This window comes from Vulpes vulpes, chromosome 2 (assembly GCF_048418805.1).
Source record: "Vulpes vulpes isolate BD-2025 chromosome 2, VulVul3, whole genome shotgun sequence".
Taxonomy (NCBI): Eukaryota; Metazoa; Chordata; class Mammalia; order Carnivora; family Canidae; genus Vulpes; species Vulpes vulpes.
In genome coordinates this window covers 24,296,084-24,309,307 of record NC_132781.1, presented here as the reverse complement: position 1 = coordinate 24,309,307, position 13,224 = coordinate 24,296,084, and the positions used below count along the sequence as shown (strand labels likewise).

Genomic DNA, 13,224 nt, shown 5'->3' with positions numbered 1-13,224 from the left:
TGTTTTAAACCTAACAGGAAGTAGAAATCTAATCAAGGTGGCCTTCATGACCATTTGACATTAAAAGCAAATTGTTCTTTCCCAAACCACAATAAAATATTCCTCACCTTGGGATGGGAAGAGTCCTGCCTGAAGATGTTAAATGACCGCTCTTAGAGTACCCTCTGCTGGCCAGCCTGCAAGCGCAGCAGTGACAGTGGCCCAGGAAGCCTTATCTGGGAGTGGCCTGGCAGGTAGAAGCAGCCTACTTGAATCTATCACTTGGCATCAGATAACCCATGATACACCATCATGGCAGGACTCTGCTGCTGAAGAAAGGCAGAAATACCAACTTTGTTCATGGCCCAAGACCTAGAGAGAAACACATCAGCCTAAAAACACCAAGCCTTTTCGCCTCTGTTTTTTATTCTGCTATAAGATTTTATTGTGGATAAAAAGAAGGAAGCACCAGAGCTTTAATTACAAGAATTGCCTATTTTACTCAGTTTATGCCTTTGCTTTCACAAAAACAAACTATTGCATCTACCAAGAGCGTCACGTATAATAGACTGGAACTAGGCAAACATGAACATTGATGGCAAGACTACAGGGTACACTCTCATCTAGGTGCCTTGGATTTATGCGTGTAATATACCCCTAAGTGTGTAAACCTCAATAAAACTCAAAGCAGCTTTATTGAGCTGTACCCTGTGGTACTTTCAGAATCCCACATTGAAGAAATTATTCATTCCATTTTATTTTAAAACAAACAAAATAATAACATATGGTTTAAGCCACAAATGTGTCTTTGATCCCTTCCTCATATGATGTGGCACCAGAATTCAGATGAAAATTGTTGCAAAATCTTTATTAAATGCCTAATCAAGCCAAACAGTTTTATTGTGTTTTGAAATGAATGTCGGATGTCTCTCTCCATCCTTTCCTTCCCCAGAGTACCCTGACTGCACTCGCCCATCCTGCAGAGGCCCCTCAGCAGGGTTTCAGAGAGCATTCTGTACTAGACATCAGAGAGCGAACCTTCCCAGTTCCCCATTAAAAAAAGAAACCAATCTCCCTCTCTGGCCCTGTGCTCCCCAGTGCTGTAATGGCTCCATATCCTTTCTGGAATGACCCACTTTGAGGTCAGCCACACTGTACAGTTGCAAAAGGACATGGTAACCACATGGCTCAGCCACTCCATTTGGTCTTACACTACTATAATATTTTTCTGTATCTCACTTTCTCTTCTTCCACCCTTGCCGGTTTTTCTCTTTATAAACAAACTTGCCTGACATTCTGCAGTAAGATCATGGGGGAGATGAGCTTCTGACAGCTTAGCTACCTTCAGGAAGCCACCATAGCTCCCAGGGTTCTGCGCATCCTGTGGAGCCACAGGCCATCACTCACCCTTCTAGTTCTCTACTTGGCAACAGTACATGGTACACTGGCATTTCCTCTTCTGGCCTCATTTTCATCCCTTCACTTCATGTGCTTATTTGCACACTCATCCTTTTCAAAGCTGCTTCATCCTGATCAAGTTTTATTGCATGGAAGGATTTATGTTGATAGTTTAAACCTGACACAGTGCTAGTCTGGCCTTTTCTGTAGATTTCCTGGCACCACGGCCCACGTCAGAAATAACAGCACTTAACCTAGCGTTTCATTTTCTTTTGACATATTTTATTCTCATCCCTCCACCTCCTTCTCCCTCTTTCCTTTCCTGCCTTTTTCTTTCCTTTATCTCTCCACCGTGATTCATTCTCACCTCTGCCCTGGCAGATCTGAGCTCCTTAACCATTCCGTGTGAAGATGAGGAGGAAGAGGAGGAAGAGGAAGAGACGTATGATGATATTGATGGCTTTGATGCCCCAAACTCCGGTTCCCAGTGCAGACCTATCATCTTGCCTGGGAGTATGGGGCCAAAAGAGCCTGCAAAGGAGACAGAAGATGATATTTATGAAGTCTTACCAGGTGAGAAATTTTATCTTCTGATTATCTTCCATTGAAATTCTTGACCTGGTAGAAGAATGTAAGTTTGAAACCTCCAGAGGAAGCCAAATCTCTGAAGAAAAGAACATAGGGAGGGATGCCTGGGTGGCTCAGTGGTTGAGCGCCTGCCTTTGGCCCAGGACGTAATCCTGAAGTCCCTGGATCGAGTCCCACATCGGGCTCCCTGCATGGAGGCTGCTTCTCCCTCTGCCTGTGTCTCTGCCTCTCTCTTTCTCTGTGTCTCTCATGAATAAATGAATAAAATCTTAAAAAAAAAAAAAAAAAAGAAGAGCATAGAGAAGCTTCATTGAAGCTTCCATGATTCCCACCCAGTACAGAAGTTCTCCCTTGCTCTGGGAGCAAGATGACTTGATCAGGGAGTGTCTTTCACCTTTGCCATGTGAAGTAATTTATTACATATGTTGACAAGGTTAAAGAGTCAAGACTACTCGGGTTGGCCTTCACTGGTTTACTCTGGATCTTGAAGTGGGTCACCAGAACGCTCTAGTTTCAACTTCTTTTCTTTGTAAATGTGAAAATAATATAAAGTCACCTCAAGATGAGGGAGGTGATCAAAAGTCTAAAGGAATACAGATAAGTGCTGGCAAACTTTGTCAGTAGCCTAAGACCCTGATAGAGTACAACTCATTAGTACTTAGTTCATATATACCACAAATCTAATTGCATCTCCTACGCATAAACCTGTTTCCTCAGCCCACCATCACAGCAGGCCCATGTACATATTTCTTTCTTCCAAAGGCATGGTAACCGGCATTTCAAAAAATGTATAGTCATCAGTGCTTCCGCATAGCCCCTTCTTATGGGAACAAGAGCAGCTGTCGAATGGTGCAGAGCACAGTGGGGGTCAGACTGTGGAAAACCGAAGCCTGAGCCTTTTAATTGTGAGGTAGTTAGACCACAGGAACGCTGAATCTTCAAGTCCATTCAGAAAGATCGCTCCTGTGGAAATTTGCCAGGAGTTCAGTGCTCTGCTGAGAAATTCGAGTTAAGCCAAAATTTATAGCAGTTTAAACCTCAATCCCAGATGAACTTAGGAACGTAGGTGAATCTAAGGCCCCTAATGACAGGACTGGTTGCTAAAAAGCCAGGGTCAGTAAGCAACCTGCATTTCAGGGATTCCTAAGAAGAAGGTCTGACCCTGTCAATGCTACATTTATCTCTTCCCTTGGAGGGGGTGGGGGAGGAAGCTACGTCATTGCTTCCTGAGTCAAGGAGCAAGGCTGTGGCCCCATGTCTCCTTCTTGCTGAGGACCTCACCCACCTCCCCACCACCAGGGAGAGCCTGCTACTTCCCCTAGCACTTCCAGCCTCTGCCAGCCCGACTTCCCCAGCCTTTTTGTTGTGTTTTATTATGCAAATGATATCTTGGTTGAGGTCGAGCCATTTCTTGTGTCTGAAGTTAAAAAAAAAATGATAATTTCCTCAGCAAGTCATCGTCGTTAATGAAGTTTTACAAAAACAGATACAACCAAAGGAAAATAAAATTTCACAGGTGATAAATTTTTCCAATTTCCCTGGCAGAATTCGATAGGATTGTTAAATTAAGAGTGAAGGTGTCTGTTAGAAAGCAACGAGCAGTGATGGGTAATTTTATAGAGTGGAAAATTGAATCAAATTGCTACATTAAAACACAGCTCCTCTGAGAATCTTCCCTTTCACAGTCTGCTCCATTGCAACAGCAGGGTGCAGAAATGGATCTAATTCACAACACTCCCTAAAAGGAGATATACTCCTCAACTTGGCCAGAATCTTCTTAGGGAGCTCACATTCTACTCACTCTCATCCAGGCTGGGGGGAAATATCCAGGTGACACTCCACTTTGGGTTACAGCTGTGGAAGAGTGCTCTGGGAAAACCTCGCTGAACCACTCAGCCTTCTGGGGAGCAAAGAAGGGCCTTTTCATGCACCATGTTTAGTTCTCAAAGGAACCAGGGAAGAGAGGGCTGATGCTCAGAGGCACAGAGCAAAGGACAGGAAAGAGAAGGAGCCTTGGGAAATGAGATGAGTTTGGAACCATCACCTTCCCCCCAGGCAATGGGTCGATGAATGTATAATTGGCTTCTTAAAGACCATCCTTCCCTTGCCTCCTTAACTCCTACCCTGGGCCATCCCCGCACTGCCTCAGAAATTCACATCAATTCAGGTGTTGGAGTGGACTCCAAGGGCATGGAGACTGGTCTGATTTCCCAAGGAAAGCCACTTAGCCTATGCTCACAACTGTCCCTTGAAAGTGAGGAAGGCCACCCAACAGGAGAGCCAGAGACTCTCTTCAGGTTAGGGAAACTGCAGCTAACTTGCTTATAAGTGTCCAAAAAAACCTGTTCCCAGCCAGCAGGTTCTTTCCCGAAAGCTTCTAGCCATCACAGTTTTTAGAAACCGCATTGGGGGTGGGCTATATTGATACTTAATAATGATATGAATATTTTAGCACCTAGTCTTTATCACCCATACCACTTCCCACCCATACCACTCAGCTTGTTGCTTCTGGAATTTTCTGTTCATTATACATGTACTACAGTACCAGTCCCAGAGGGATTGAAAGGGAATACGAGGGCACCTGACACTGCCTACCCTCTGCTGCTAACTCACAAGATCTTACTGAGCAGCAGCATATGAGAAACAGCAAGGTATGGCTGGTAAGAGTACTGGCTCTAAGTCAGAATGGACCTCTTCAGCCACCTGCTAGCTGTAAGATCTTGAGCAAGTTCTTTGCCCTCTCTGTATGTGATTTTCCCACCTGTACAATGGGAATAACAGTAGTCCCTATCATGGAGGGAGACTGTGAGTAGCCTAGAGCTAGAGTTTGTAAACCACTTAGAACAGAGCCCTGGCATACAGTGAGTACTCAATAAATGCTGGCTATTAGGAATTTGGTGCTGTTTGAGTAGGAATTGATGCCTCCTTGAAAAATTGAGGGATGGCTAGTTCCCCGCCTCCACCAACCAAACCTGAGACAGTCCATTTGGACATTTTCAGCTATATGTATGAAGCAGGTGAAATTGAAAATCCTGAGCAGATGGAATGTGGAGTGCACCTTCTGCTCAGGCCCGTTTTTACTGCAAGGACAGGTGCTGGGGAGAGGGATGGCCAACGGTAACGTTGGATTGTGCTAACACTGCATACCCATCAAAAGTCAAATGACTGGGGCTTCTAACATTTGTTTCATTGTAACAGGTAAATGCCTTTTGCAGAGAATCCTTAGTAGCATTCTGCTACTTCCTCTTTGGTCTGGAGCCTACACAAGCCTCATTGTCTCAATGGGAAGGCCATGTACATGAGATCTCCCTTTCAGAGTATAATTTCAATGGTCTTCCTAGTAGAGAGAAAAGTGCTTGTAACACATACACATACAGTCAATACAAAAACTTTTTTTCCTAATCAAAATAATATATGGGTCATCAAATTAAATGCACTACATCACATTGATCATGGGATAATTAGCATTTGCTACGTAGCTGGCACTGTCCTTCCCATGAGGGAAAACCAGAGCACTCAAGGTTTTCAGCCAAGACCACAAAAATGTTAGTCCTGGGTTAGTATGGTTTCAAGGTTGGTATCCGGTGGGATTTCTGAACATCCGTGTTGAGCATAGGGGGCCCTTGACTTTTAAGATCTCATTTGCAGTAGATTAAACTATAAGAATTACCACAAGGAAATACTGAAGCAATACATGCAAGATGGGAGGCTTCTCTGAGCTTTCTCTCACCCCTCCCGGACTATTTGACCAGCTAGACCAGGCCCAGTTTTGTAATCTGATATTCCATAAAAGGACAACTTTTATCAGGTTTTGCTTTCTCTGGGGCCTCAAAGCTGGAATCCAGCAAGGTGCCTGAGACCATTGTGCAGCTTTAACTGGGGCCTTGTAGCAGCTGCAGTGACAACAGAATCTGGCTGTGTTCTCAGGAGAGATTTTAGGAGAGCAAAAGGGAAGAGAGACAATGATTTCTCCCTAGGAATTTCTTTGTGCATTCTGACACTGCCCACACTGCCCCGGAGGGTTGTTCAGACCCAGAAATCAGATTGCTTTATAATAAAGCATATAACTGGGTTGTGTTTTTTTTTAATTTGAGTCAAATGGAAACAAGCATTCTATGGAATTATCTTCCCCCCTTTACTGTTATCCAGATGCACAGGAAGAAGAAATGGTGAGAGTAGGTCTAAGGAAAGAAAAAAACAGATACCAAGAACACAAAGTTTATGAAGAAAGAGATTTTCAGTTTCACAGAAAAGCAACAGCCCTCCGTGGGGGGCAGAGGGGAGTATCCACGCATCAATGCCATCAACAGGCCTGAGCTTCCTAGCGGTTTCTGTCTCTCACTCCTCTGCACACTGGGCCTAGCCATGAGGTGGTGTTTGGCCAGCACCAAAACCAGAATCATGCTTGGGTTTTTTCATCTAGAATATCTTGCCTGAGCTCAGCCTCTGAAACTGCTCTCCTCCGCATTCTGCTCAAACATGTCTCCTTAGTGACACCTTCCCAGATACTCAACTAGAATTGAGCTCTGTTACAGCCCTTACCACAGTGATTTGTATTCAGGTCTTTCTCCACCAATTAGTAGGTGCTCAATTATTATTTGTGAAATTAAATTCAGCGCATTCCAAGTGTTGCAGTTAGCACAAATTGGATTTAATATCGTGTACATCAAGACCCATACCACAGAGATAGGATGCAAATATTCTGAGGTAACAGTTGAGATTAAAAACTATACAACAGAGAATTAAGTGTGTTATTAGCATCTTGCTCATATTTTCTGTGTTGTCTGAAGAGGTGCTATGGCATTCACAGATTTATAGTATATCTGTGCATGCAGTGGAGTGGTTTCTGTTCCCACTTTTCTGCATGCTCTCTTCTCCGAATCTATCTGCATTTCTCTTGCATCTGTCACCAGAGCACCTTGACATCTGGTTGCACATTGATACATTTGGCATTTTTTAAGCTTCTGTCACCTTGCTTTGTTTGAGGGAAGTGATTTCCCTCTTTCTGACCCAGTCATTTTTTTTTTAAATGTTGTTCTCAGTTTAGCCAACATCAGAGTAGCACTTCAGAAAGGAGCCAGGTGTCATGGGAAGCTGGCTCCTCTCTGTGTCTCCGCGATGGAGTCAGTGTCCTGTTCCTTTCAGCCTCTCATTAGTGTCCCTGACATTGTGCCAAGAGTGTTGATTGAAATCAACTCTCTGGATACTGATGCTCATTTGTGATGCCCCATGGTTCTCTTACACGTTCACAAGCTAACAGAATCTTCCTCAACTGTTTTCCCAGTTGAGATGAGATATTTGGGAATCAAGTAGAGCATTTAATGTAATAAGTGGACAGTAATCTTTAGAGGTTAATTTGTTTAAAACCTATGTAAGGTTGGGGTCCCATATGCCCTGTTAGGAGCAAGGACCATTATAATCTATTACTGTTTAAAGTTGAGCTAGCACATAAATTTTAATTCTCTCTTAAATGAAGATGTATTCCAGTAGATGTAATGCTAAAATGCCTAATAATATTCTTATAAAGAAGTTCAATAAGCTCTTTAGCCTAAAGAAGAAAATTTTTTTCAAAATAATCTCTTTGAAATTGAAGGTTCATTTTACAGATGAAAAAAGAGAGAGAGAAATCTAGCTGTTTAACCCACCCTCTTTCATGAGCAAAGAGACATTTCTTTCTGTTGCCATCTAATTGGTTTTCTCGACTTTGGAGTTTGAAAGATACCAGTTTGATTTCACTGAAGGATCCAAGATAAAGTGTCTGCCTCTCTGTATTGTGCTCTCTGCAGCTAGGAAGGTGCTGAGAGCTGCTGCCTTTCACACCAGCTCTGGAGAGATTGCCTTCACTATGTGATGGCACCTCCATACTCACACTTTCAAAGGCACAGCACCCAGACTCTCACATCAGTAGCTAGGCTTCTTGACTTGAGCCCACTTTCAGCCACCCGGGAAGGTCAGCGTTGGATAGAACAGATGTGGGGATTAGAGCTTCCCTGTTCACATCCATCACGGAAGAGGTTAGTAATGGTGGTAAATGATATATAAGATCAGTGTTCTGTTTGCTTTCTAGGTGACTCCACAGGCGCAATGGAAATCAGAGTATTTGGTCTGGAATTGAACTGCAGAGAACAGATTTTTATTTTTCCCATTTTTGTATCATGACTAGATTAAGTGCTGTTGCCTGAAAGGATAAAGGAATCAAGTTTAGTTTTCATTTTTATCATTGCAAATACATTTACATTCTCCTATTTTACAAATGCAAAGAGCAAGCAAGCCACTTTCAATAATTTATTTTAAAATCAATGCTAATGAGGTTATGTCTCGTCAGTGGCCGAGTTTTACAATAAAGTCTGATTTATTTAGAAAAGATCTTTGGTGTAGCTTCCCATCTAATGGTGGTGGGAAGGAGGTGGAGTCACAAGCACGGTGACCCTCCAACTTCGGATCCAATTTGTAATTCACAGCGGAGATCTGACCCAATTTACATTGATTAGAATTGGGAGGAAGAGACATCTGTGCACAGACAGCAGAGGTAGAATAAACCATCTCTGCAAAAGTGCCTAAGCACAGCAAATTATTGGTCTTTGTGATTGAGTTGTTTGGTATCAGCCGAAGAGATGCTCCCTGTCCAAATTGTTGCGTATCTCTAAAACTGAGGCCATACCAACTCTTCTTTTAATGTTTTCAATCCTATGAAATTGGTCCCAAGTCAAAAAGGAAAAGCATCACAGCAGAGGAAGGAAGGAAGTGGGCAAGTAATAGGAAGACAATGTACAAAGAATGATGTTTAACGTGATTTATTTCAGCAAGGTCTATTTCCGATATTCGGTTTCACTTCTCCATTATCTCACATCTTTATTCCTCATGGCGGCAGGGGAGGGGGGATGGGGGGAGCACTACAGGTGGTAAGTAAGGAATTCTCTGCTGTGAGGCCATATGTGAAGGTAAGAAGAGTTGAGTTCTTTTCCCACAGAATCTTGTAGGGCAAATATATATTATATATACAATAATTTTTTAATCTTAGTAACATATGACTCATTTCCCCAGAATATCAATCCCTTAATTTTTATTTTTGCAGGCAAATGTATCATTTTGTATGTGAAATCAATAACTTCTTTAATGTTCTCTAATGCTCCAACATGTTAGGGCTGTTTCTTCTTACCTATGAGCTCAGAGTTTACTTCCCCCGTTCTGACATTCCTGAATTCATATTGCCCTATAAAACATATTTTTAAAAAAGAAAGGTGATCCCTGGGTGGCTGAGCGGTTTAGTGCCTGCCTTTGGCCTAGGGCGTGATCCTGGAGAACCAGGACCCGTCCTGCGTCGGGGTCCCTGTGTGGAGCCTGCTTCTCCCTCTGCCTGTGTCTCTGCCTCTCTCTGTGTGTCTCTCATAAATAAATAAATGAAATTAAAAAAAAAAGAAAGAGAGAAAGAAAGAAAGAAAGAAAGAAAGAAAGAAAGAAAGAAAGGGGGTGCAGTCCTGGTGGTTCAATGGTTTAGCGCCGCCTTCAGCCCAGGGCCTGATTCTGGAGAACCAGAATCAAGTCCCACGTCGGGCTCCCTACATGGAGCCTGCTTCTCCCTCTGCCTGTGTCTCTGCGCCTCTCTCTCTCTCTCTCTTTCCCATGAATAAATAAATAAAATTTAAAAAAAAAAAAAAAAGGGACCCCTGGGTGGCTCAGCGGTTGAGCACCTGCCTTCAGCTCAGGGCCTAATCAAGCCCCGCTTCTCCCTCTGCCTATGTCTCTGCCTCTCTCTGTGTGTCTCTCATGAATAAATAAATAAAATCTTTATAGATAGATAGATAGATAGATAGATAGATAGATAGATAGATAGATAGATATTTTTAAAAATTAAAAAAAAAAGGAACTGTCCCCAGGCCAGCTCCTCAAAGGTTTCATTTATTGGCATAACTATGGGAAACAAGCGAGGTAAGTGCCCTAAGACCCAGGAAGAAAAAGTAAATGTGGACCAAAAAGACCTAAGTATTCAATCTTTAAAAAGTTGCTTACTATGCAACTTTAATTGTGTGTGTGTGTGTGTGTGTGTGTGTGTGTGTGAGAGAGAGAGAGAGAGAGAGACAGACAGACAGACAGACAGACAAAGAGATAGAGACAAAGATGATGAAAAGGAAAATAGCAACTGTGTTTTTACTCATCTTACTCCAGGTATAAAATGCCTTAATATGGGATGCCTGGGTGGCTCAGCGGTTGAGTGTCTGCCTTTGGCTCAGGATGTGACCCCGGAGTCCCGGAATCAAGTCCCACGTCAGGCTCCTTGCATGGAGACTGCTTCTCCCTCTGCCTGTGTCTCTGCCTCTCTCTGTGTGTCTTTCATGAATAAATAAATAAAATCTTCTTTAAAAATTGGCTTAATAGGGGGATCCCTGGGTGGCTCAGCGGTTTGGTGCCTGCCTTCGGCGTAGGGCCTGATCCTGGAGTCCCGGGATCGGGTCCCGCGTCTGGCTCCCTGCATAGGGCCTGCTTCTCCCTCTGCCTGTGTCTCTGCCTCTCATGCCTCTCTCATGAATAAATAAATAAAATCTTAAAAAAAAATAAAGCAACATTGAGGAGTGAGAAGATAATACAAATGAAAAATACAAATGATAATACAAATTTTTAAAAATGGTTTAATATGATTCTGGTACTCATGCTTTCTTATAAAGGTCCAATTCCCATGGTAGCAGATAGTATGAAGTCTGAGAGGAAACAGGTTAATGAGGGTACAAAACAGGCCAATCATGTTGTGACTTTGACCATATAAACACTTGATTGGAGTTAGACAATAGCACTGACTTATAACCCATTGTGTACCTGCAGCAATTAATTAAAAGACCATTCCAACTGCCCTCAGGAGCTTACACTCTAATGAACAAGGCAGGCTGAATAACAACAATAAAAAGATAACTGCAAGCCCCAAGTACTAGGAACATAAAATTTCTTACATGACCAGCTTCTGCTACAGCTGAACAAAACCTGATACATTAAGGACTAATTAATCATGGAGGGTTTAAATACGTGCTTAGCTACACACACACATACACACATACACAGTAACTCTGGATGCTTACACAGAGATAATACATTTAGAAGAGAATTCTAGAAGGAGAAGAGAAATATAGCTTGAGGGAAAGGATCAGGATTCTAGTGATAGGTGCCTAAATAATCCAGTGGATTGAAAGCTCCACAAGGGCAGGGACCCTGCTTATCACCTATCACTGCATCTGCTGTTTCTAGAGAGGCACCTTGCATATAATAAGCACTTAAAAATGTTTATGAATGAATGAATGAGTAGGGAAGGAGAGGGCCAGTTTGGAGATGCGAGATGTTTTTAAAAAAAAAAAAGAAGAAGAAGAAGAAGAAGAAGAAGAATTTCCTTGAAAAGAAAAAGATGAGCTCTGAGAAAGCAGATCCACCAGTATAAAGAGCGTAAGACTATCAACCACTAATTGCTAATGCTGATTGTGTTTATCCCCTCAGATGAAGAGCATGATCTGGAAGAGGATCAGAATGGCACTCCACATAAAGGAGGTATGAGAGCTTCACAAATATGCAGGTACTCGGTAGGATTTTTAGGCTTGACTGGAGAAGGCACCTTGCTCCAGACTACAAACATTACCAGACTCACTAATTAAGAGGGTCCGGTGTGTCTACCTCAAAAGCCCCAGATAAGATGACTGGATAGGGAAATATCTCAATCTTAAAAGCAGCCACTCACCTTAATTAATGTTCCCGGAACAGCTAAGATTTATCCTAGAGAGGGTAAGAAACCAAACCAGTTATATATTTTTTCCTATCAGTATTTCCTAAATCAGTACAGTGAAAATAGAATTGCCTCATCTCTAAGAGATCAGAGGATTGAGAATGGAAAGAATGGAAATGTCTCCTCTCTGAGAGGCCTGGAGATTGCAAGTTCAGAGGGGAATGGAAATGTGTCAGATCTGAAAAGTGAATGTGGGGTGAAGGATAGAATTGCTTGGCGACGCTGACTTCTGATGGCCTGGTTTGATTCCAGGCACATTTGAAAATGAATATGTAAGAGGTTTGTTGAATACAAAATTACATCTTATTCATCCCAGACTGTTAACCATGCTTTAAGCAGTTAGTAAGTCCATCCTTTCCTAAGGTCAGATGCCCCTCCAAAGCCTCCTTAAGTGGACCAAGGACCTACTCCATCGTTGTCAGTGAAGGAATATGAATTGCAAGGGCCACCTCAAGGACATCCATCCCATCAGCAGAGCTTAAATCGTAGCTGATTGTAGATACTAGCTTTTTTTTTTTTTTTTTCTCAGAGATCCTATGAAAATCTTAAGCCTAGGAGTTCTTCCCAACTACGTCTTCCTGATCCCTACCCATTTCCCTGGCCCTTCCTTTTCCCATTCTCCTATCTCTTCCTATCTTTTGCTGTTTTTTCTCTTTGTTATCCACTCAGCAAGACCCCCTTCTCTAAGGTTAGTGCCCTATGGGAAGTAAACATGTAGCAGGTTTAGGGAAGAACCTAACTTCATCAATCCCCAACTTCTCCCAGGGACAAGAGGCAGCATCAGAAATCATGTGCCAGGGACACCTAGGTGACTCAGTGGTTGAGAAATCAGGTGCCAAAGCAGGAGAAAAAGAAAGAACTGGTACAAGTATGATTTAGGATTAATGTAGCTTTCAGTAAGCACCTCATAACAGTAAACCCATATAATTAAGTTCATTCTGAAACCTATTTTCTACTGTTTCCTACTTGGCTGTGCAGAATTCCAACAGAAAATCTGTTTGCTGACCAACCCATGTCCTAAGTCTTTTCTCAACCAACTTCCAACATTGATGCAGAAAAGAAGACACCTCATGTGAATAGCTTGGGTTGAATAACTATAAATTTTCTATGGCCAATTTTATATTAAATTCCATGCAGGAGGGCACCTGGGTGTCTCAGCGGTTAAGCGTCTGCCTTCGACTCAGGTCACGATCCCAGGGTCCTGGGATTGAGTCCCTCATCAGGCTTACTGCAGTGAGCCTGCCTGCCTCTTCCTCTCCCTCTGCCTCTCTCTCTGTGTTCCTCGTGAATAAATAAAATCTTTTAAAAATAATAAATAAATAAACAAACTCCATGTAGGAAGCAGCAGTCTCTAGCAAAAGTCTAAAATTCAGTTTCAGGGGATCCCTTGGTGGCTCAGCAGTTTAGCACTGCCTTCAGCCCAGGGTGTGATCCTGGAGTCCCAGGATCAAGTCCCACATCGGGCTTCCTGCGTGGAGCCCACTTCTCCCTCTGCCTGT

The 13,224-nt window shown here is 42.7% G+C and overlaps 1 protein-coding gene across 3 annotated transcripts in view; it reads left to right on the top strand.

Moving 5' to 3' along the window:
- SKAP1 (src kinase associated phosphoprotein 1) overlaps window positions 1-13,224 on the top strand; it is a 282,506-nt gene that overhangs the window by 239,026 nt on the left and 30,256 nt on the right. For 2 of the 3 annotated variants that reach the window (XM_072747410.1, XM_025995837.2), the window contains 2 exons: window positions 1,759-1,950; window positions 11,443-11,493. In XM_072747410.1, coding sequence (XP_072603511.1) covers window positions 1,759-1,950; window positions 11,443-11,493 — 243 coding nt within the window. The remainder of the gene's footprint in view (window positions 1-1,758; window positions 1,951-11,442; window positions 11,494-13,224) is intronic. The other variant, XM_072747409.1, reaches the window with a different exon arrangement.